This window comes from Xenopus tropicalis, chromosome 1, assembly GCF_000004195.4.
Source record: "Xenopus tropicalis strain Nigerian chromosome 1, UCB_Xtro_10.0, whole genome shotgun sequence".
Lineage (NCBI taxonomy): Eukaryota > Metazoa > Chordata > Amphibia > Anura > Pipidae > Xenopus > Xenopus tropicalis.
The window spans coordinates 117,754,809-117,781,365 of record NC_030677.2 but is presented as its reverse complement, the minus strand read 5'-3'; the positions used below and the strand labels follow the sequence as shown (position 1 = coordinate 117,781,365).

The 26,557-nt window shown below is 37.5% G+C and overlaps 1 protein-coding gene across 5 annotated transcripts in view; it reads left to right on the top strand.

Moving 5' to 3' along the window:
* bnc2 (basonuclin 2) overlaps window positions 1–26,557 on the top strand; it is a 322,056-nt gene that overhangs the window by 203,148 nt on the left and 92,351 nt on the right. The window contains exon 2 of one of the 5 annotated variants that reach the window (XM_031890400.1): window positions 18,367–18,437. The exons of the other annotated variants lie outside the window; for them this stretch is intronic. Within the exon in view, the coding sequence (XP_031746260.1) occupies window positions 18,435–18,437 (3 nt within the window). The 5' untranslated portion in view covers window positions 18,367–18,434. The remainder of the gene's footprint in view (window positions 1–18,366; window positions 18,438–26,557) is intronic. 5 annotated transcript variants of the gene reach the window in all.

Sequence of the window (26,557 nt, the reverse complement as noted above, 5' to 3'; positions counted from 1 at the left end):
ACTGCTGTGGATGCAGATCTTGTGTGTCTGGTTCAAGAAATAGATTGGTACTTGCTGTCCGTAAGCACTGAACGATTTGCAATTAATTATGTGCCATTCTATTAAATTTATGCTCCTACAACTACAGTAGCAGGCAAGAAAAATGTGTCCCTGCCTCTGTGGATTGGGACTGATCACTAATTTATAAGGGATTAAAATAAATTGATGCAGCCGCGCAGCATATAACTATAAGGGATCCTTATGTAATAAGGTCTTGCAGGTGATGGCAGTAAAATGCTTTGTCTCTACTCTCTGTAGGGATTTGTTTAGACCATAAAGGTTTCTAGGTCCTTAAGACTGTCTGGCACCTGTGCTGCTGACAATGCTAGTTTTACTTGTTAGAAAATATAAAGAATTGCCCATAAAGCAGCACAGAATATTATCATCTTTTGTTTTTATATTATAGTTTTGTCATTGTATGTGCATATTTAAAAATATTAACATATAGTATATCTATCTGGCTATCATCTATCTATCTACACAGTTGATGGATTGGATGCATATATGGTGTATAGATTACATTTGCTAGCTACAAATTAAAGAAATAAATTGCCTTTGATAATGCTTCTAGTATGTAAACATAAAATATAAAGGGTATAAAGGCTTAGACTGTAGGTTCATCATAGAATTTAGAACAGGAAACATACATTCAGACATGGTTATTATTTGAATCCTTGTTCTGCATTTTATTTTCCCTATTATTTAGTACTATCTCTCTCTAGCAATATCTGATGTCACAGTCACAGTATTGTAGTAGCTGGAGTGCGAGTTGTACGGTACATCCTCGTCTTTGGAGATCTTGCAACTTAAGTTAATGCGCTCTGGCGGGCAGCAGATGTTTTGTGATGCAACAAACAGAACAAGGCATATAATTTGCTGTAGTAAATAATGAATAATGGTTATTTATGTTAATTTCAAAGCAGCTGAACAATATCATGAAATGAACAGCTTGAATGGGCCTGCCCTTTTCTGCAGCATATACGGTACATATTATCAGAAAAGTTAACAACCTTTATGTATATATTTTGACTTACTGGATATGGATCATCAGATCCACGTAGAAATAAATTCCTAAAGGTTTATCTGACAATTAGCGATAAACTAATCTGTCCTGTTTTGCTTCACCAAAAAATTAGCGAAACTAAGGAAAAAATAGTGAAATGGTGAATAATTTGCGAGATGGGGCTAGCGCACAACTTTTTTGATACACGTGATTTTTTTGACATGGCTGTGATGTATTTGGCGCAACTGTGACTTTTTTTTAACATGACCATGACTTTTTCTTCACTCAGCTAATTTTTTTCACAGCAAATTTTTGTGCCCGTTTTGCAGAAAAAAACCCAAAACCGGCAATGGCGATATGTGGAATTCCGCAGCGAAACCATGCCTGGTGAATCACTAATGACAGTATAAATGTACAGAGCTGAGAAAGGACAAATCTTCACGTAATATTATTCAAAGTATTCTAATCGTCCTAAATTCTCTGCAACTTCTCAAATAAAAAAAAAAACACTTTGCCACTACTTAAGCATTCGTCAGGAAAGATCATTTAAGAACCTGTAATATTGATCTGCCTCCTTCTAGCCTGTAGATGTGCCTCCAAGTATGGCAGATAAGCTCTGGGGTGTTAGTAAAGCTGCTTGCTGTTATAGCGCAATATCTAATTGTTTTGTCTGACTTTCAAGCATATAGGCTGCAAACCACTTTATGCTGCCTGGTAATTATAAGCAACAAGCAAGCATCATCAAGTAAATCCAGCCACCAAATTTTAGAAGTAAGGAACTATCATGTGACAGTTGCTCATGTGCTTTGTTCCATAGAGGGTAGTTTGTCACAGTTTAAGTGTCTTCCCTCTGTTTAATTGCTGCAGGAATGCTCCTCCGTCTGATTCTTGTCTAAATAGAGGAAATGTTTACTCACTCTAGAAATTCTAATTCATTAAAAGCACACATAAGGATTCCGTGGTGAACCAGATACTTTCACTTTGGATGCTCTCTTTTTTCCCTCTCTCTCCTCATTTACAAGCTCTGAGATCCCGATCACAAAGGCTCTGTTTACAGCTGTTTTGTTCAGCCAGCGGTTATGAGTAAGGTTGTAAGTGTGGTTATTTTCAAACCAAAATCTTCCCCGAATACCAGACTTGTTATGACACCCATCTGCTGTAGCTTTATTTCTCTGGCTGGGTGAGGCTTCAGTCCAACTCCTTTTTATGCCTTTTAGCTCACTGTTTATTTTAACAGCTACACTATCTGGCAGGGATTATCATTCAGCTTGTTATACAGCCGTGCAAGCAAAGCTTAGGGAACTCTAGTGCAGTTGGCCCTTTTCTGTTTGTCCTCTGAGGCAAGCGCTGTGTGTGCTTGATGGTAATAAATCAATGTTTAGATTTCTAAAATCATAACAATTTCTTTGTTCTGAGAAGTTGATTTTTTTTTTAATACTTTGCTTGTGTGGCTTTTCTGCCTCCTGTAAACAGCCTTACAAACCCTATAATAAAACTTTTACATTAAACTAAGTTGAAATTTGTGAGGCACCTGGAACTACATTCCATAAAAACAAATGGGTATGTGTAAAGCGTTTTTGTTTTGAATTAGTTTTATCCCACATTTAGTTTTTTTTAATAGCCAGATTTAAAGAAATACTGATGTATTAAGCTCTAAACTCACATTTTGATAAATCTGTCCCTATGTTTAGTGACAGCAAATACCATTGAAGAATGGCATAAAGCCAGGGTGTTCTCATAGGAATTATGTCATCAACTGTTCTAAAATAATATTTTATACACATGGTACATCTGATGTGCCTTTAGTTTTCGAAACATGGCGGATGTTGCTAAAATTGTGATTAGGTTGTATCAATGTAAAAGCAACACCTCTGTGGTGTTTGTACTTTCACTGATGAAGCTCCTGGTTTTAAACATAGCAGCAGCGAGCTGTGACCAGCAACGTTTGCTGACTTATAGGAATATACTGTTTATCAGTTCACGGATGTGGCACTGCGGGTCAGTGTGACGGTTTAAACCTTATACTGGCAAACACTTAATTCTGCACAATATTAAGCTGCCTAGTTTTTTCTGTAATGATAGACCTATCTAAACTATCTTCCTATCTATCTATCATCTATCTATCTATCTATCTATCTATCTATCATCTACCTATCTATCTATCTATCTATCTATCTATCTATCTATGATCTTTCTACAGCTTACCTATCTAACTGGAGCTTGCTTATGCAATGAATTGGTATGTGAATTTGTGTGTGTGAATATGAAAGCACAATTAAAAATCCATTTAATCCATGGTCAGTGTTCGAGTTTGTAGTAAATATAGTCATGCAACAGCAGACACCTTATTGCTTAATGCAAAATACCTAGAAAATTGTGTAGGAGACAACTGTATGCTTGGGCAAATAAATACATTTGTTTAGTCTTGCCTGGCAGTGATAATTGTCTCTCCAAGGAGAGCTCTCAGAATTCCACAGTGAGAGTGATCTCAGCCAGTGGGTCATACAAACTCAGGAATGTTGACTCTTACTACATTTTACTTGTCTGCATGTAATAAAAGATCTCTTGTTATAATATCAGGTCATTCTATGTTGATTCTCTGGGGTTTTAAAAACGTATGGCATGAATTCAGAGAATGCTTATTTGCTCCCCAAAAGTACACTAGGCAATTGCAATCATGATCAGTAATGCTGGGTCTAGCTGTCAATCAGATGAATTCCTCTGCTGCTCAGGGAGTAATTGTTTGTGCAGGCCCCCTTACTGCAGCTAAACATGCCTATGTTATGAATACTAAATCGCTATACATTGATTCAAAGTTAGATTAAGAACTAACTTATAGGTAGATATAGGTAATTATAGGCACTGGAAGTAGTTAATGTACAGAAAGTGGTGCACAGTAGTGTTAGAAATTTGTTTTGGATTTCCAATCTACACAGGAACAATATGGCATAGGTGTTATAAATAAACCACTAATGTTTTATTTGAAGCTACATCATTGCTGGTCCAGAATAACTAACTTCAATGCTATGCATATAATTATTTTAGGTAAAACAGAGCTTTAATGCCAGGCCAGACCATGCTGTTTTGGTTATGTCACACATGGCATTTTTTAATATCTTCTACTGATTAGTGGAGATCAATAAACTAGGAAATCCTCAGGTATGCTTGCTACTGACTTTAATGGGACATTCTTGAGGTAGGCACCCAAAAATAACTCTTGCTAGGCACTCAACAAACAGGCCCGGATTTGTGGGGAGGCCACAAAATAATTTGTACATTTGGCTCCCATACGGAGCAATGGGGACCTCTACCCACTGCTCCATATGGGTGTTAAATGTTTACGCATGCGCACTTGCGCTCGCAGCCGGGGGAGGCACCGGGTGGCCGCGCGTTTGCGCATGCGCACGGAGGGGGGGCGCCAATGGGGGCGGCCTAGGGGTGCCGGCAAGACAAATCCGGCGCTGTCAACAAATAGTACAGCCAATACCTATAGTGGGCATACGCATGTTTTACTCCTTTGGCTACAAAGAGTGAATTTTGTTCCCCCACTCTCCCTTTATTTTCTTTTTGCATTCAGATGAGGTCACTGTTTTAATGATCACATAGAGTAGCCACATGGATTGGAGGACAGCACTAAGGCATACAAATGGAATATAGTAAATCTGCTAAAAAAAATAGCAGGCAAAAATCAGAAATGATGATGCATGTCAGTTTGCACAGTGAGAGCAAAACAGAGCGACAAATTTCCATTAGTGAGTATACTGTACTTTCAAATGTTTTCATTTTTTAGAGAACAATTTGCTCAACCAAATAAAAACAACAAATTATGTAAAGTATGGCAGCTATTGAGAATACCAAACTGTTTCAAGTTTATAAACACAGGCTGGAATCTGAGCTACCCATAGGCCACCTGGGGAACCAGTTGCACTACACTCTATAGCCATAGAATGGCTTAGCTTTTTCTGTTTATTTGTTGTCTTTTTTGTTTGTTTTTGTCATGATGATTTCCAAGCGTCTTGTCTGTGTCTAATTCATTTTCAACTGGCTGGGCTCAAACAGCAGGGATGGGGGTGACGAGAAGCAGTCAGGAATCAAAAGTATGTTATACAAAAGCTGTCCTCTGCTTAATTCCACGCCAAGTTGCCTAATGGCACAGGCACTGGAAAATAAATGAGAGAAAACAACAGACCTAGTGCAAACTGATTTCCAAAGCAAATAAAACCATGTGATATATGCTAAAGGGTTATGAAAGGGATGTTTCTATAACACTTGAAAATCCTAACCTTATAGACTGCTGAAATAATACTCTGACAGGATAACTAATGAGATAAGATTAAAAAAAGAACATAAGACACCTTAAACAAAACACCACAAGAACATGTATGTATTCAGTTGCATTATAATATTATACTAAGAGGGTGATGTTATAAAAGATACTATGTTTGCCAGATGCAGTAACCCATAGCAACCAACCAGCAGGTAGCATTTACTGATCACTTGTTTAAAAGGAAACATCTTATTGGTTGCTATGGGTTACTGCACCTGGGCAAACATATTGCCTTTACATACATATAGGGGTTAGACTGGTAAAATCCAATATTATCATTAGCTGTTGCAGGACTAATGATATTGGGAGCACAAAAATAAACACAACCCCCTCTGTCTTTATCCTATATACCTCCAACATATTATTCAACGTATTACTAAGAGCACATAATCATTCACGTCATTCTCTCCCCGGTCCCTATAGCAGACTTGCACATGGGTTAGTTGCTTCAGAAGCCACTGGATTTTTAGCAGTGGGAGGAAACTATAGCATGTCATTGCTTACACAGACACCTGGGAATCTAACCTGACCATGTACTCATCAGAATCAAACCTGGGACAGTGCTCATCCCTTCTTAAATAGGAATGTGGTGTTAAATAAATACTAATGATAAGAGAGTGTAGCTATTTCTAAACCAGTGGATATGACATGTATTAATAGCAGGTGTTAAGGTGGCCATACATGGGCCAATTTAAGCTGTCGGCAGCTTATCTGCCTGTGTATGGGCACCAATGACGGGCCTCCCTGACTGACATCTGGCCTGAAATTGCCTAGATCTCGATTGGGCAGGTTTGATTTTTCTGTTGGATCAGGGGCTGCATTGGGTCATTGATGCGGTCCCCGAACTGACGTCACCTATGCCCAAAGTTTTACGTTTTAGCCCGATATCGCCCACCGATAGGTAGGCATCTAAGGAGAAGATCTGCTTGCTTGCCAACTTTGCCAAGCGAGCAGATCTTACACTGTATGGCTACCTTTAATTCTGCCAAATTATTGGGAAAAGGATCACTTGTTTATCTGCTGTAAGTCCTCTGAGCATTTCTGCTTTATTATTGTGTTTGTGTATATATAAAATATGTTGGTGTATGAGATTTTTGTGCTCTGCCGTGCAATCAGACAGTGACAATCTTTCAAAGAAAATCTTCTTTTTCTTGCTATTTTTTTAAATGCCTTAGAGTCACTGTCTTGAGTGAATCCAGTAGTTTGGTTATAATTACCCGCATCTCTTCTGCACTTTGTCCTTCTGATCCTTTTTGCAGAACCCCAGAGCTCAGTGTTCGTGTATTGTTCTGATAGGTGTGATTTATTGAGTGACATCTTGCTGTAGGCTAGGACACATGCCTCTCTGTACCTGAGCAGCGTGCTATAGACATCACAGGGCAGATGGGGGGGTAGGATAAGGGAAGAAATGCATAGAGGAGGCAGCTTTGGTGCTTCTCGATACAGATCAGACGAGTGCCCCTGCCACAGAGAACCTAGAAACATGTCAGCCGCTGCATGTTTGTTGTTCTACACCGAGGGCACTGCCGCAGTCCACAAGTATTGATTCTTTCTCATCGTACAGAGACAGGAACTGTCAAGCTTCAGCATTCCGGCCTACGAGAGTCTCAGACAACTATTCCCTGCACTGTATCCAAATAAACCCCCACAGGAGACAACCAATGAGAGATGCCAATGTCTATCTTGTATATGTGCATCAGAGAAGCCTAAGCCTTCCAGTGCAGCCCCTGCAACCTTCCCCAGAGTAGAAAGAGAATATATGATTTTTCCTGCAAGCTTCCATCAATGATTCTTTAGTAACCCAGCATAGATGTTGTTCTATCTGCAAGTCAGGCAGGATAAGTTTCCTTTTTTAAGGACTAATTACAAAAATAACAGGCATTTCTATTTACGCCAGTGAGAGCATATAAACACAATAGAGCATTAGCCAAGTTTGCTCTCATCATTCTTACCTCTCACCTAAATCTCTGATTTTACTTTCTTCCCATCTGCTTATGTCCAATACATTTTCTTTTGCAATGGATATAAATGTATTCTAACTTAAAACACACTTGGTAAAAAAATAGTTAGGGGAGCACTCACCGGAGTTTCCAGCTGTAAACGGTACTCGTGCTACAACGTCTGTCGCGCCCCCGGTCCAGGCGTATTCCAGCCACCATAGCAAAAAGTAAGTATGTCCAGACGGAGCACCGGGACCGTTTCTTAGTTTAAAATATCAATTTTATTAGCAAAGTTAAAATCATCACAATTTTATGTAGCTCGCTTGACGCGTTTCGTGGCCCATGCCACTTCCTCAAAACACTTGGAATAGAGTTTTTGTTTTGTAAACTCTCATTGTCCTATTGCCATATCACTGTTACTCTCACACTCTCATGATCAGATACTCATACAATATCCAATGTTCTCAATAAGCTGTTTGCTTGTACATGCTGATATACATTAGAACACCAAAACATATACTATGAAGTATTATTCTTATACGAATCCTCATGTACAGTATGTGTTTTGATGCATTGATGATAATATTGTTTATTATTATAAGATTCACTACAGATGTAGTAACTTACAGTTACCAATTGACGGTTAATATTGCTTTAAATTATTGGTTGTTCTAAAGTTAATCAGATATCCCCTCATCCTATGTCCTGCTTTCACTAATAGGTATCCTACATATATCCATTTAAATGTCAGCTATCTCTTGAATCTTTGGTTTTAAGATAAAATTGAAAACAAAAACAAGATACCACTGAATAAACAGATGCAGCATGTGCTACAAATATGCAATAAACTATAAAACTGTCCTACTGTTGGAGTTATGAAAGTCTGGCAATTCCTGGCACGTTACAACTACTTTTCAATGTTGTGTTAATATACAATCCTGAGACGTATTCAAACATATTTTAAGTGCGAGCATTGCTATCTCCAAATGCATCAGTATGACTCCAGTGAAAGTTAAAAAACCTGGCATTGTTGAGACTTGTGCCTGACTGTATCAGCTAACAAACTTGTAATATAAAAAGCAGAACATGCCCTTCTGAAGTTATTATTTAAAATCTAACAGCTATGTAAAAATATACTGATATCATTATAGCCTTGAAAAAAAAAATGAAATTGTTGGCTTTTATGCATCTCTTAAAAAAAAAAAAAAACCCATTTAATTCAAAAGTGACTTTGTGATGCCTATACCAGAAATGCTATAATTAGAGTGATAAAATAAAACACAATTTTGCAATAAGCTCCTCTGGCATCTTCTGTGCTGCTTGTGCTTTCAATCAAGGTGCCTACACCCTAATCGATTAAACAGAAAAGTGGCAAACTCCCTGTACATGGTAGAATTAGGAGATTTCTTGTGGTAGTTATTAATGAAAAATGACAGAACATTTTACTCTCTCACACAACATTTTGGGGGTGTCCTCTCTTTGTCAATTACTTCTATTAATAAAGTCTGGTGAAAAAAAGTCTGATGAAATCCATTAAGTCATAGGACTGTCATCAAAATAAAAAAAAAATATTTGAGGTATTTGCAGAATACATAAATGCCAGGTTTTTAAATGCATAGCAATACAAGGGAAAGTGAAGTAATAAAGATATATGTGACATTAACCTGTATATTCTCAACATCACCTTAAATAATCATGCTGTGTGCAGAATTGTAAAGTAGGATTATCTTGATAGTAGATCTAGTGCGAAAAACAGGCCACATTACTGTATATTCTTCTCTTTTTTTGTCAGCTATGACTGCATCTCAAGGGAGGATTGCAGCTGCTTAATCAGACTTTGTTGCAGTAAAGTACAACCTCAATAGCAGAAAAAGAGTTAAATTTTCTGGATAAGTTGCCACAAGCTCAGGCCTTTGATGCATACATTATTTATCCCACCACTTCCCAGGGAGATGGCAGCCCATCACAGCCCCCCTAACTATATTGGTTTAGCCTCTGGGCTCAGTTCATAAACAGAATTAGCTTCTTTTCATTATTTCCACTTGTGTGCAATAATCTGAAGTCATGTCCAACACAACTAGAAAGAAAGATTATAATTGGCCTTTGTAGTTGGGTGTCTCTGCAAGCTTCAAGGAATTATTTTGTGCAAGTTTAGGTCATTTGGGCTGAAGTCAGGGGTGGGCAACTCTGACTGAGTTAGCAAAATAATTTTGCCCCTGTGTATGTACACATGTAAATTCCATTTGATTAGGAAATATCTAGTTCCATGTCTAGCTTTAATGATGAACATGTGATGTTTTGCCAAAATAGTCTTCAATTTTAAACTAATAAAACTTGTAGCAAATGTCAAGGTACTTACTTGTACAGATTCCGTGTTCAGATCAAACAGAAATCTATTTTCTTAAAAGATTCAATTATCATACTGAACACAATTTACTGGGCTTCTTTTATATCAGTTGCTAATATTCACATTCACCCTAAATAACTTCTCATCAATAACCATTTCTTTTGTGATTTTAATGGTCATTATGTCACCTGTTTATTGCAATAATTGTAGTTTTTATGATTGCAAAATGTGCACCTACCATAGCAGAATGGGTAATGATTATTATTTTAACATAGTGGCATAGAAAGTTAAGTTGAAAAAAGACACCTGTCCATCAAGTTCAACTTAATGCTTAGTTATATCCTGTCTAACTGCTAGTTGATCCTTAGGAAGTCAAAAAAACCCATCTGAAGCCTCTCTAATTTGCCACAGAGGTGGAAAAAATTTCCTTCCTGACTCCAAGATGGCAACTGGACCAGTCCCTGGCAACTTGTATTTCAGAGCTTTTTGAATACTGGGGTTTCATATAATAGATCCCATTCCTGTACTAGCATGTATAACTTACTTATAAAGTAAGCTTAACACTCTAATCATATTGTTGGTATATCTTTAAGAGTCTCCTAAGTAATAGCATCCTTAAAACTCCTCAGTCTTTTTTGTGAAGTATACGCACTATAGAGCTTCAAACACAGTTAAGCAAGATCATAACCACTTGTATTCTTATACAAGACATTGTACAAGAGGGCTCATTTATGAATGCAAGTGAGCATCCTGAGCTCATATGGACAAAAAGCTGTGCATTTATTGATGCTTTTCATTAAAGGTACTTAGGACCAAACATGCGCCTTACACTTCTGCATTGTTTTGCTTACCGCCTGCTCATTCATTACACACAACTGCGACTGTTGATTCGAGGCAGTTCTGACGCTAATGCCACTTTATATCTACTACATAGCTTCTTTATATTTTAGACCGTGCTATGACTTTAAAAATGAGTTCCAACATAAAGTGCCAAAAGTCAAATATCTTACATACACAAAACACCCTTAACAAAATAACTTATTAAAACGGTGTCTCCGGCGCATTTATTATGCTTGTGCTGAAACCCGGGACTCAAAGCTTGCCAAGAAATAGCTGATCAAACAGAACTGCAACAGAATGAAATGAAAGTGAGACACATTTTAAAAGCTGAACATTTCAATCTAACCACAAAGTTTGCTTTTGCCTTCTGTGCCTTTAACCCAACTCAGACTTGGTGAGTTCAATTTCTAAACTGTAAGACTTTTCTACCCAAGGGTAATGTGCAAACACAAGGGCTGTCCTTTTGCCTGGGACATTCTGTGTGCATGTAATGTCTATGAGGAATGATTCTATTTACAGCACAACAGTAAATAAGTCAATTGTTAATAATATCCACCTGGGTGTCTTACTTTGTACTGGCTGTCATTGGAGTTGAAGTGCAGCAACTTGACACTAAAAAAAAGTAAATATACTAAATATAATACATAAATAAAAAATGTAAGTGTACTATATATCTTTCCTCGGCCCTGTCAATGGCTATAAGTTACACCCTAGCTAAAGATGGCCCTTTTGCGGCTGGATAAACCCAGCACAAATCATAGCAGCGCCATAATAACACTTACCAAAGTCATAGACCAATACATGATAGATGTCCCAACTAATGCCACAATCTTTTGCATCATGATTTCCAAACAAATCTGAATATGCAAAAATTCTTCATGTTCCTGAAGTTCATAACGTTTAAGTTAAAATGAAGCTCTAATGAATAGTTTCACACATCTCTTGCTTCGGCACATGGATGCATTTCTGCAACCCTTTCTAAGTAGACCTGGCAATGGATCCAGCATGAAAATAACTTCATGCATGTTCATTCTGTGTAAGACAAGGAAATGAGTGCTGTAGTGCTGTTACATTGTGTAGGCTGTGCTGTCTAGGCTATGGCTTTAATGATTGTGTATTTAATAATGGAGCATATGTTAAATTAGAGTTGTTGAATCACTGATGCCAGTGGGATTTACTGTAATTCTTGGCACTATATCTGAGTCGTTGAACAGTTGTCACTTGATGACAGTTCTGTTAAACATCCTGCATTCTTGGTTCCAGAGAAATGGGGACTCCTGCTTGAAATTAGGAAAAATAAACATACATTGTTAGAGAAATGCTTACTCTCCCTGTCCTGTAACCAAAGCACAGGCGGCACAGTTCATTTACTCTGTCTGTTGCTACAGTGGTGCTGGAGAGAGCAACATTTAGAGGGATTTTGGTAGGGTTGGCTAATAATTTAGTACTGGAGCAGCTTTGGGCACATACAATTATTTGCAGAATATGTTGCCCATACTCAAATACACTAATTGGGCATCCTGTAGTGTTCCTGTTGTTGAATTGTTGCTAAATTTAGGCAGCACAGAGTTGACTTTTTAGGTGTTGTAGTTGTGGGCCTGAAATGTTATACATTAAAACTTATCTGCAAAAGATTATTTTTGTGTGGAATCTTTTGTATTGGTTCTTAAAGGAGCAAGGTTAAAAACAGGTGACTCATAAATGCTGCTTGCCTGTTGGATGCTGTAAGCAGCTAGAATTGTTGCAAACTTTTATAGCATTCCCCCCCAAGTATGATGTAGACAGCAGTATTTTAAAGATACTGACACCAGAAGTTAAACCTGTTTTACTGTTACCATGTCTACATTGTCTTTTCACACTATTTATAAATTTTCCTTTAAAGTATTTGCCTGATGCTTTTACATTACCTATCTGATACCCCAAGCTGCTCTATAACACATGGAGCTACTTAGTAGCAGCTACTTGTCACGGCTACTAAATGCCAGAAAATACCCTGCCATAGACAATATTGAATACTGCATGTGTTTAAGTGATACAATACTGAAATACTGCTAAAACACATGTAGAGAAAATGATCAGTAAATGATCAGCATTGTCTATTTTATGTAGCTGCTAGTAGTAGCTCTGACTGTCTTCACCCTAAAGGTGGCCATACACGTGGCGATCCGACGATGTTTCGTACGACCATCGGTCGCACGAAACATCGTAAGATCCGCCACACACCATTCAGGGCTGAATCGGCAGGTAAGGAGGTAGAAACAATAGGATTTCTACCTCCTTCTGCCGATTCAGCTCTGAAGGGAGAATTTTGGTCAGGCGCCTTCTATGGCGCCCGATCAAAATTTTCAAACTTGTCCGATCGGCGAGTCCTCCGATATCGGCAGCTTCCTGCGATATCGGTCGACTCGCCGACATGCCATACACGCACCGATTATCGTACGAAACGAGGTTTCGTACGATAATATCGGTGCGTGTATGGCCACCTTAAGGGGGCTGCCATATCTGTGCAACAGTAGATTGTTAGCATTAGAAGCTATAATTGACACTTATCACTTACAAAAGCAGCTCTATCAGTGAAAAGGAATTGACATGACCTATAGGTAAGATAGGAGTCGGAAAAGCAACTAGCCTCTCATTCTTTAACTTTATGTAATGATTAAAGACAGGGACACACTGAAGGGATTATCATTGCATGCAGTGCATTCTTTTATCAGAGCAGTGCTTGTTGTGTGTATTTAGTCAGGTCACTGTCCCTACGATTCTCCTTACTGCAAGCTGCTTCCTATTCATTGTTCTGTGCTGGCACTGCTGGGCATTGCGGACAAGGTAATATTCCAGTGCTTCAGCACTAATCAATGCTCTTCAGCTAACAACCTGTGAAAACAGAGCCATGAGAGTGCCGCTCTGTTTATCTTGGCTAATGAAACGTTATGATAAATCCTAGCAGTGATGAGCTGGTTCAAGTTGAATGATAAATGCTGCTTAGAAACTTTGCAGCACTTGGCTTGCTTGCCTGGGTAGTTTGTGAACTGCTGGCAGAACACAGATTAGATAGCTGATATCTGTTTTCTCAAGACTGTACACATGTAGGATTCACTGTTCACTGTCATCTTTAACACATTCAGTACAAGAGAGATCAGCTAGCTAATCTACAATTAGCTCTCAGCTATAACACAATCAGTACCGGGGATCAGTTAGTTGATCTGCTATGGACTCAGACTTATCACATTTGCTGCCAGCGTGTAGCTAATCAGCTGTACACTTTCAGCCTTAACACATTCAGTTTAAGAGAACAGCTAGCTGATCTATCAGCTTTAACACATTCAGTGACAAACAGTTGCTATCTGTTCTACAACTAGCTACCAGCTTTAACACATTGGATCTGCTATTGACTCAGCCTTCTGCTGTTGACTCTCAACTTTACCACATTCAGTACCATATATAGCAGCAAGCTGATCTACAACTGACTCTTAGCTTTAACTCATTTTATACTAGAGAGAGTAGTTAATCTACTGTTGACTCCCAGCTTTAACCCATGCCATTTTAGCAATCTGCAAGAGACTTTCAGCTTTAACAGACAGAACCATGTATTTGATTTGCTATTGAATCAACTTTTATGACTATGGCACATGGCATGAATTGGAGTGTTTTGCCACCTGCTCAACTTTCAGCTGAGAAGACAGCAAAATGCTCTTTGTGGATGTACATGGTAATCTCTCTGACCTTGCTGGTGCGCTGTTGGTGTAATGAGCATAAATTCCTTATTGGCTAGGTGCTGCATCCTGAAAAATGTATTTCTTATTAACAATAGAGAATTTGTTCAGAGAAGACTATTCTTGACAAGATGAATTAATGCATAGTAGTAGGGGCTGCCATATGTCTGAGCAGTACATTGTATGAAGAAATGCAGATATTTGGTGCAGGAAAGCACAGAACATTTCTTAAAGCATTGCCTTATATATACCCTTGGTTACAGATGAATAAGTTTTCAGTTTACACCAAGGAAATTTTCTTATACAAGATGCATGGGCCCAAAATGTTCATTGGCAAGTCGTATTGCTTATTGATACATTGATTGTTTGGTCCTGCTCAGAGTTGTTTTTATAAATATAATAACTAGTTTAGTTATATTAATACTGATATATCATAGTTTAGCCTCTTAATAGCAGAGTGCTAAAATAATTTGCCTCTTTAAAGATAAATAATAATAATTTCAGTAATACACAATATACCACCAGACCATCCCAATGACCGCCAGGCAGCTTCTGTATACTGTTTTATCAGGGATGAAAAAAAAGAGATTGAATTCATCTTTCAAACCATTACCTTCATTCATCCTGTTTTGTGGTTGCATTAAATACAAGCGGTTTGTCGATCTTGTTGCATTAATAAAAAAGAAACCTATATGAAAGAAAGAAAAGCCCTGGAAACATAAAAGCAAAAATAGACTGACAAGGATCTAAATGAGTTGCTACTTGATGCCACTATTCACGTTTAATATCTGAGTTGATTTGAGTTATAAATCAAAATGAAAAGTAAACAGTTAATCCAGCTACAACATGCTGGTAGATAGGGAAATTATATCAGAGGAGGTAAAACCTTCATGTTCCTAAACTTTTGAGCAGGTGGCAAAATGGCATAGTAAAAACCATTGTTGAAATTAGACTATGTTCTTTGATATATTTAAGTGATACCCATTTATTTGTAATTAGTGAAAAGCAGTTGCATTTTTATATAAAAAAAAATAGGTTAATATTACTTATATTCATTAGTAATAAACATTAGTTTATGCACTATATGACCAATAGTATGCGGATACTTGGCTCTCTAACACTCTAATGATATGAGTTGGTCCTCCCTACTGGAGGCTGGTATTAGCTTGCATTCATACATAAGAGCATGGTTATTATGACCTATGTGTAAGAACAGGTGCAGAGCTGTCAACTTTGACTGCTCACCCACTGGGGAAAATGTGGCACGTGCCAGCAAAATTCTTTTCCTATACCCAGAAGGGACGTCATGTGCATGCGCTGAAGCTGGAGAATTCTACCCGCCCATGTTCTAGCATATCAAATGATGTCACCGAATGCTTACTGTGCATATGCACCCAGAATTCACTACAGGACTTTGGGAGAATTCGTAAAAATAGGGAGAATGTTGCTCAGGAACAGGAGACCAGTGGAAAGCCATCAAAATTATGTAACTTTTGAACAAATTGGGGGATTGACAGCTCTGCATGTGTTAAATTCATCCCACAGGTGTTCAGTTGGGTTGAAGTCAGGGCTCTATGCAGATCAGTCAAGTTTTTCCACTCAATTTCTGTATGGACCTTAGTATGTGCATGGGAGCAATATGGTGCTAAAATAATGGGCTTTCCACAAACTGCAAAGATGGAAGCTCAGAAATGTCAGGAATGTCATTGTACAATGTAATGCCATTGTCACTATATAATATAAATTTGACAAATTTAAAAAACTTTAAAGGAAAAAAACACATACATTTTGCTTCCAATGATGTCTACATGAAAGTTTTTTAAATGCCAAGCTTTTAAATGCCAAAGTTTTACTTCAAGTTTTTTTGAAGTTTTTTGCATTTAAAAAATATTGTTTGGAAATCATAATTCAAATGTAAGAATTTTTGCGTAATAATATAATATAATAATAATCTGTTTTTAATGAAATAGAAGTATACAGCCTAATAAGCCTATATGGGCTTCTAAAGAAAATAAGTTGACAGTCAATGCAACACACAGTAACGTCTTAAATTCATCAGGAAGAGCTGTTAACTGACAGGGCATAATTATGGGACAGCTCTAATACTCAGCACTCTTAAAGCAGCCAAAAATGTTCTTGGCCTGTTATCTTTGCAAATGTAAATCTGTATTAAATGACAAATAAATGTCCTGCAATACAGAGAGTTTCATGGCAAAGTTAGATGTAGATGGGATACTGTTGCCGCTGCTATTAACACTTTCTAACATAATCAAAGCATGGATTAATTGCAGTTGTCATTAAATGCTATCAATATTGTATGTATGCTGTTGTTAAATAAAAAAGGACATTTCCTTTCAAAGGTTTCATAAAAACAATAATTTGTTGTTCTTGTATTTGTAGAGATTAGGCAGCACTCCACCTCATTATGTGTTTGTCTGTTTACCTTAACAAGCACAGGAGAATTGTTAGTCAGGGGGACTTTAAAGATCTCTTGTTTATGGTGCCTCAATTGGTCGCATAAAGCATTTACTGCTGCCTATGAATCACAGCGTAGCAACAGAAACCCGTGCTGGTAGCCGATAAAAGTGAAATCAAGAAAGGATAGCCAGCATAACAGACAATAACAATGGATGAGTTTCGTTATCTTCAGAATTTTCATTAATGAAGTCAGCATGTTTGCAGAATTTAGTGGCCTTGCCTTAAGGTCAGTTCTTCATTCTTCATTTGTTTTTTTTTACAAAATAGCATTGACAGGCAGAAGTAGATAGCTTGTAGCATTTCAAGCTGCTACTGTGATTTCCATTTTTTATATCATTTAAAATTACCTAACCACTGTAAGGGCAATGCACACAGTGAGATTTGTTGCCCTTGGTAGTGCAGCCACGGGCAACAAATCTCCTCATCTGCCAGGGCACTAAACAAAAGGTACACCAAATAATATTAGTATCATCTAATTATCTACTTAGATAATCAGATTAGACCCTGTAATGATCAAAACATTGGTATTCTTTTTGCTTGATTAAATGTTCATCACTGATACTGTTGAGTGCGACTCCATGTTTTATAGTCTTAGATATTAGGGCTTAGCTGTAAATAATGTAAAAGGAACATCCATGGCATCCACAACCATGGCATTCCTTCAGATTTGTATATGTACATAATATTGTAAGAATTTTTAAATAAGCATAGATCCTAATTTCCCTCTACTTTATATAATGTATAATATATTGGCAGTAGGAGACTATATATTGGTTTGTTGTAAAAAAAATATGAATATAAACATATTTTTAAAAAAATATAAAAATAAAAGATAGCTGATACCAGGGCCCAGATTGGACTTTCTTGATCTTTTGTGACACCAACCAATATAAAAGAAAATCCCATATACCGCCCTGCCCTCCTTTTTATTGTCTGTTTTTCAATATAAATATAATACAGCTCACAAATGTGTGACCATAAATGGTGGCCAAAACAGTTAAGTAAAATAGTTTGCTTTGCTTATATATAGGCCATGGTGTGATTAAGAACATTGGATATATTTCTGGAGATTAGGTGCCAGTAGCAGCAAAATTAAATATAATTTTTCAAGAACCAAAGCCCTCCTTAGCTCAGATAATACAGGACAACAACCCACCTTAATTAACATTCTAGCCTGGCCTGCAGGAGTATGTAGAAGAATAAATATCCATTACCCTGGGAACTAAACCTTGAACTTAGTCCAAGGACCCCCTGCCACTGCTCCAGGCCTCCCATGGGGTCTAGAAAGCCTATTCCAACCTATCCAAACTATTACAACCTAAGCACTTCATAGCTTTCCTCCATATCCGCTCTGCACTCTGCACACTGTCCATTCTGGTTTATGGATCAGGCCCAGTGCCTTTAAATCTATATTGTACATATATAAATATATTAATGACCACAATGTAAGTAGTTACTTCTGTGCCTCCTCTGCCACACCCCTCCCCCCTCACGATCAATCGCTGACACACAATTGGTGGACGTTAGGGAAATGTTTGAGAGCCCATAAAGAACACGGTCACATTTACTGTGCTTTACAAATTTCTTTTTACTTATTTATTGCAATGCTGCTGCTGTTTGGCTGGAAATGTATATGCAAACAACACGCGTCCATCAATCAATAACTTCTCTTTTTGCAGACAGCAGAAGGAATAAATCTCAAGCACAATCCAAATGACACTTATATTACTCTGGGTTTTGAAGACAAATGGTCAGTATTTTTGTATAATGATTCTCTGGTAAACCTATATCATGTTAAAGCACTAGGGTCCTGCTTATTAAAGAGAGCAGCAACCAGTGGGGGGCACATACATGATTAGCACAGTTGCAAAGTCACACAGGTTTTTTCCCTCCCCTCTTCCTTTGATTGTTTTATCCTCCCAGCCAGAATGTATAATACAGCTGTGCCTAGGCAGGCTTTGGATTTGTGGAGCTTTGTGGAGAAATCTCTGCCACTACTAAGGTGACAGAGATTTTTCAACAGATTTTCAGCACACTGCAAGGTGAAAAAAACAGCCAGAATACTTCTGCACTTGGTGGAAATCAGGTACCAGACATATTACTTCTTTGACTTTTTGTTTACCCACCCCTATATAATTAAAAAAAAGTTTGACAAGTTACTGTGTGTACAGATAAGAATTGCAAAAATGATTTGCATTAACCTTGAGCTACAGTAATGCAAATTTAACCCATATATGTTTTATTACTAGTATCCTTTAGTTGTATGGTGTGTATCATTCACATCAGTTCCTACCCCAGTAAAGGTCCCTGTTTTGTTGATACTCACTATTGACAGTTTCATCAGTAGCCAGTTAACCTTACTATATGTTTTGGGGGTATAGACACTGCATGTGCAGTGTTTTTTTTATTTTATCAAACTTGTGACCTGTTATCCAGAATGCTCTGGACCTAGGCTTTTCCAGGTAAGGGGTCTTTGCATAATTTGGACCACTATACTATCATTTAAATATTAAATAAACCCAAAAGGATTGGTTTGCTACAAATATAAATTTATGTAGCTTAGTTACCATCAAGTGCAAGCTACTTTTCTAGCTTCTAGATAGCCGATCCCATACCTGTATTACAATTCATATACTTTGGAAGCAAGAATTCCTTCTTTGCCCATATGTGCTTATATATATATATATATATATATATGTGTGTGTGAGTTGTAGCTGACCATTTTCCTGGTTTCACATTCTATGTGAAAGAGAAAATAAACTAACAGTGTCTGCGTCTAGTCTAGATGTTGGTGTAAGCAATATGTCACCACGAATACAGTATAAATATGCAGGAATAGGTTCTCTCTGTGCATAATAATATGGGCTCATATGCTATAGTACTGTATTCACTATTTTATATACTATATTTGTGAAAAGTGAAGATGCTCATAGTGGTGACATACTTCAGGAATCTGTCTAATCTGAGCCTAACTGCTTGAGTCCCTGTGCTGACAGGTGGTACTGAGGGGTACTAACCATTGAGGTCTATTAAATACCCTGATCTGATCTTTCACTCATATAGAGTAAGTTATTGCAGATTTTTTCTCTCACTAACTTATCCTACTGAGGCCCACCTCCACCTCAGGTTCTCCAGCACCACCTACCCCCTCCAGCAAGTGGGGTCCAAAAAGGGAAATCACATGGTGCCTAAACTCTGAAAGAAATCCAGTCCTTGGTTGGGCTAAGCTTTATGGTGATCTCTTAAATAAAGATGAGCAAAACCTTTACCCTCCTACACATAACTCCCACATACACCGCTCTGTAACCATATAACTGTACTGCAAGAGTAGAATTGTAAACAGTTGATTAAACCAAATCTAAAAAAAAGGTTTAATTTTGAAGGAAGATTATCCATGATGGAGTAGAAGTAACATGAAATAAAAGTGTTTCATTTGACCAAAACACTATCCATTTAAACACTGGGGCATTTTAGCAACCATCCATGGCACAACTAGCAATGAGAGAATATTCAGCAGGCATGGATTTGCACGTAAGAAAAATTTGTCGCCAAAAAATTGTGGTGTAAGAGTGAGAAAAAACGCTCATTGACTCATTTTCAGCAATTTCACAGATTTTTCGGCAAATCGAAATGGGACAGATTCACTCATTACTAGACACAACCATTTAGTACTCGTATTCATTTTAACCATACACTGATCCAGTAGCTCACATTATTTGCTCTGATGCCCATCTGTTTTTCTCTAACATCAAAACAAAAAATGTACTTTTTGTATGAATGCAAAAATACAGTTGTTTCACTATTTTTCCCATTAGACATTTAGACATTGTTCTGTTTGTAGTTATCATCCTTCTACTGGGTATGTTGGATACTGCAGCAGACAGAGTTTCCTTCTGAACTTCTGTATGGACTTATTGATACAAGCAGATAAAAAATTTAAAAAAACTATTTCAAATTTTGCTTAACTGATTAGGCCATTTTTTATATTTAAGGTTATATCTGTTTTATGTAAGTCACATCTTTACATTTCATTAACTTTTAGCACAGTGTTTATAGTAGTAGGTCATCTTTAAGACAATGGGTGCTCGGTTCAAAAAATGCTGATTTCACAGTGATAGTGTCCAATGAATCACCCACACTATTTTGCAATAAACTTCTTAATAAAACGATGCTGTCGTAGGCTGCCCTTTTAAGTATCTCATAGCCTTTCAGCACAGCTGGTTTCAGATGCGTCTGCCTTGTTGTGCTCTGGTTCCCTTGCCAAAGCAAGGCTGTCACAGCTGGTAGTACTTACTAAACTTGCGGGAAAGTATGTGATTCATTAGTTGGGGCCGTATGTTTTTCACCAGTTCTGGTCATGTTTTTGTTAGGATGTGGTAAAAAGCATAAGCAAGGGGGCGAGGGGACAATGGAAATATGTGACTTGTTAAATATTGGCCTCAAACACTTATTAGCTTAAACTGAACACTGTAAAAGTAAAGAAAAAAGAAGTCTATGTTAAAGTATGCAACAAATCACCTAATTTTGCTTTTCGGGAACAGAGGTTATGTAGTCATTTGCAGCAAAATGTAAAGTTTGACTTTTTCCATTCCTGAAAAATGAGAACAGTATTTTCTAAAGTGCTGACAATCAGCAAAGTACTATACAGAAAAAAAGTGGTGTAATACTTGACCAATATAAGAAGTGTTAGCATTCAGCTCAGAAAACGACCAGACTGTATACTATAATAAGTCTATAATAAGTCTACTGTTTTTGCTGTATACTTTTTATATGCAGAAAAACTAGCAATGAATGCACGCCAAATACCATTACACTGATGGCAAGTCTACTCCAATCCAGAATTCATTTTTTTTTTTTTAAGAAACACTAGGACCAATGACAGGTATTTTTAAAATTTTTTTCTGCAAACATAAAACATGTATACTTGGATGAGAGAGTGCAATTTTTAAAATTAGACAATGATATATGCAGATATATTTCTAATCAATTTTTTGGGGGGTAAACTAGTCCTTTCATCTAATACAGACATCATTGGACTGGCCCATCAGGATACCAGGAAAACTCCCGGTGGGCCCAGGTGTCAGTAGGCCCTCCTGCTCCTGACCATTTGGTCTGCTTCATAGTCTTTCCCTATTTCTGAATGGGAACAAAGAGTAGAAATAGATGGAAGGATAGATGCTAGCATGTAAATAAAAGAGACTAGGAGAATAAAAAGGTTGGGTGAAGAAAGGAGGAAAAATAATTTGGAGAGCAGGCTAAGGTTTTCTGGTGGGCCCCTGGGGGCCCAGTCCGACTCTGAATACAAATTTCTGATTAGACTGAAACCATTAAAAAAACATGAGTGACATCAGAATAAGCTATGGACTGTATATAGGCCTTACATGGCTTGTTCAATTTTGGCAACATTGGATGCTAAAGTTTGGTAAGTGTGGCAATTCAGTTATTTTTTTTCAGTGCTCCAGAAACCAAAAAGAAAAAGTGATATTCTGGAAAACCCAGAATTTTTGTTTGATTTTGCTTATTTATTGATGTACTAAATCAAAAGTGAAAAATATTCATTATAAGCACACAATAAGCAAAAACAAGTTACAGGTATAGTATTTTGTTGTGCGTGAAGCATTCCTCCAGGCCAGTACTAACTTTCTGAACCTGCAAATGTTTTGCATAGGAATTCTTTTTCACATGGACATTTCTCATGTGCATTGTTATGTGATCCACTAAACAGGAACACCTGAATTCAGTGATCCCATTCTATCCTACAGTGAGTACTGCTTGATATATCACCCATGAGTAACAGCTCCAAAAGAAGCACTAAATTTCTTTATGCTATTAAACAAGAGTATATATATATATATATATATATATATATATATATATATATATATATATATATATATATATAAATAATACATACAGTATATTCACTTGGAAGGGCTGCATAAAAATTTAGAACCAGGGTAAAAATTCTTGCCCCCTAGGTTCCAAAGTATATACATATATTTATGTAATTACAAAAATATACTGAATAGGTTTCTTCTTGATCCTATTGCTTTTTTGAGAGACAGATACCACAATCCTGAAGAAAAATGTTAGAAAGCAACTTCTTAGAGAACCTAAAGAATGTTTCCAGACTAGATAATTATACAGTATGAAGTGATTAACAGCCCTCTATTAATTCAGTTGAATAATTGTATGTACAGTACAGTGCAGGATTGCTGAGAAGCATGTAATTTCTGCATTGAAAATGTCATTTTGCTAAAGTCTGTGTTAGGCTGATGCCACACGTGGCGTTTTTACGCTGCGTTTTTTCTCAGCCTAAAAACGCCGCACAAGCCACACATGGCGTTTTTCAGCCTAGTACTGGTGACGTAAGCAAATCCCGTTGCCATGGTGCTAATAGTGTGAAATAGCAAAAAACGCCGCGTATTTCCGCTAGGTCTGGCAGCTGCCTTTGCGTATCCATAGGAATAGCTTGCTTTGCAAGTACTGGCGTATTTCAGCCAACGCTTGAAAAATCCGTGCTTAGGCGTTTTCTAGCGTATTTCTGCTTTGTGTGGTTTGCTGCGCGTCTTTTCAAGCTATTTCTATGGATGATGATATCAGGCGTTTTTCAGCCGCCGAGAGAATTAGAAAATACGCAGCGTAAAAACGCCACGTGTGGCATCAGCCTTAGAGTCAGGATTTCTTCCTCGTTCTGCAGAGAACTGAAGGCAGCTTCAACATTTTTTTTAGAGTTTCCTGCAGATTTTTATGTTTCAGGTCACAACTAATACAAACTTATTCTTTGTTAATGTTTTTACATTTATGTGGTTAGTGCTTTTAAACATGCATAACGTGAACTTCTTATCTGACAGCTGCCAGTGGCGCTTAATTAGATATCTGACAAAAGGTAGAACACTTTGGTAAACAATATGCTGTTTTTAATTCAGCAGGGCTGCTGCTATGGCTAGGTACGCAAGTATGTTCATTAAAAGTTTTATAGTGAAGGCCCTTCTCTCTTGCTGCTGTCGCAACAAGCCCCTTCTGTATCTATTAGGATGACCCGTGGCACTGAATTCTTATCCGCTCTCGTCTAGTTTGTATCGCTGACCTTTGTCAGACTGATAAAGAGCAAAGCTTCTCAGAGTGTGCTTGTCATTTTTTATTTTTTTCCAAGTGGATTGACTAGCAATGAAGCCAGGGAGCACAGAGGAATCCAGCAGAATGCCTTCTCACTTAAATGAGGGCCTAGTCAGGGATACGTTTTCTATCTGTGCCTTAAATGGCTTCTTACAATAACCTATGCACTTCCATTATTCAGCCGCCTGCTACCTAGGCCAGAATAATGCTAAGAATTTGCTTCAGTATGATTAACTGCCCCTCTTTGTGATGGAAGACACATGTATTATATCATTTTGATGGCATTGCTTACATAATTTAAATGGAATGGTTTTTATTTATTAATTACAGATGCATTTATTGAGCTAAAATATTCATTTCTTGAATCAAAAAATGAATGACTGAAGTTGTTACAGAGCTAGAAAAGTATTTAAGCCTATTAAAAACAAAAGGGTATTTTTAACTCATATTCCCCCTCAGTGGGAACTTCAGTCAGTTGACTTAGCCATATGTTTGTGGGGAAACCACATCATTAGCTGCTTAATTTGAAGTTGAAATACAAACAGACTGTCAGTCATCAAATTTGTTATCATATAACTTATCATATGCATATTAAATTGAGTAGGCTTTATTATCAGGGGCAGTTTACACAGTGTTATAGTAATAGTTGCTGATTTTTTGGGGCCCTATGTGCCTGTATACAGACTGAATAAACTTTATTGATGCATTTGGTGCACATGCACCATACAGCATATTGCTAAAGAACAGTGAAGGTTCATCTGCTCCAACTGTCATAAAAGGAGGCAAATTAGTTAACATACAACTATTGATGCGATTGGTGTAATAACTAAAATGTCTTTGCTTTTGTACTAGGGTTCTTACAGTTACTAATAAGTAGACTGATTATTATTATTTTATAAAAGTGTATTAATTACAGTAACACTGTAATGCTGTAAGTGACGAAAATGTCATTCGATGCAAACAATGCTTTTCTACAATAGGTTCAGAAAGAGCACAAACACATATTATACACACACAAACAAACAAAAGCTATAAAGTATTTCCAGCCATAGACTAAAACATTTAGATTCTATGGAACAGTACATTGTATCCATCTAGGGATTGGAGACATGGATATCTGTATGTGCCCAAAGTTCATCTTCCTGCAGTAAGTAAGTATCATTAGGACCACCAGGAGATTCTTTATTTATATAGTTTCAACATAATCTGTTTTTACAGAAGCTATACATACTGCCCCACTGGAGTTTACAAACTAAGGTCCCTTTTTATTCACGCACAGTATGGGTAATTATGTGAAGAGCCAATAAATTTTAATGTATCTGTTTGGGGAGAAACTGGAATACCCAGAAGAAACCCATGTAAGCATAGCTATGCAAATGTTGCCCTGGTTAAAAACAAACCCAGGACGCAAAAACTGCAAGGCAGCAGTGCTAAACCATTGCACAGTTCTTAAACCATTGGGTATAAACTGACAAGTTAAGTGCAGTTTACCATTTTGCACAGCCATAATGCAGACTGATAGGTCAGAATTCCCAAGAGGTAGCTTCTGTATGGTAAGCATAGGCTTTTCATTTAAACAAGCAATTTCAGAGGTCAGATTACAGAACATTTAAAATCTAAGCAATAGACCAAACCTGAACCATCTTACTAAATTTTAATACACTGTACCTGAATCTACTAAATGCTTGCTAAAAAGGCAAATTGGGCTGTTGTAAAAACCCAGGGTAGAATTGTGCTGCTGACCTGATAATCCAGTTACTTGAAACATAAAGCCTTTAGCTGGGTAGATCAGGAATGATTGAGATTGATGACATGCTTACTGCTTGCATTTACTTTGTGACAGGAACTAAATTTATGCAGTTGATCTGATAACATGATTGGAGGAACATTTACTGTATGTGCATACAGGCAAATTCAAGCACATTGAGTCAATTATCAGTTAGAGGAGCTTCTTTCAGGCAGGATAGAAATAAAAATCCCTATACACTTTATGATTAGCTAGCACAAAAACATTTATTATAGCTACATCTGTTGTGAACTACAACTCCCAGGATGCTCAGCTCGTCTTTCTTTAGGTTTTTTTTGTGAGCCCTTTGCAGTTACGGACAATCATTAACCAATGAAATCTCTTCTTTCAAAAAGAAGTGGATAGCTAATGACTTTGTGAACTTTCCATCTCTGTCAGTATCCAGTGTACTTGCTTTTCCTATGGCTAGAGCTGAATAATCTCTTTTGTGAACTTTTCCACTCCGAAGATATGTGCCTGTTTTTTATATTTTTGCCTCTCCCTGTTATCAGAATTTGTTCCCTACCCCCACCCTCCTTACTCTAGAGGGATGCATGGGAGTGGTAGTAATGCAGAGGACAAGCTGAGGTTTGTCCAGAGAGAAATGAAGGTCTCCTTTTCATATTGCGTGGGTGTGGGCAGAGGAGTAACTCAGTGCAGGTGGCCTTGTCCCGCTGGGATATCCCCCTTTTGTCATCGTGAAAAAGGAGGAGAGCGCAAAGATTGAATTACCACAGTTATGCGAGGACTAAACATATTTCAGCTCCCAATGGGCGTCTAGTCTGAGGACTGAAAGCCGACATTAATTCCACTCAGAGGCAGCGCTGCAATATGTATTTATAATTAGCCTGAGTGCACGGAGCACAGAGTCTTGTTCAAATCTAATTTCTGGTGTAATCTTGCTAATGATGCCCTAGAATGCAAATAGCCTTTGATTCAGTTTGACAGCTTGTGTATCTGGGCTA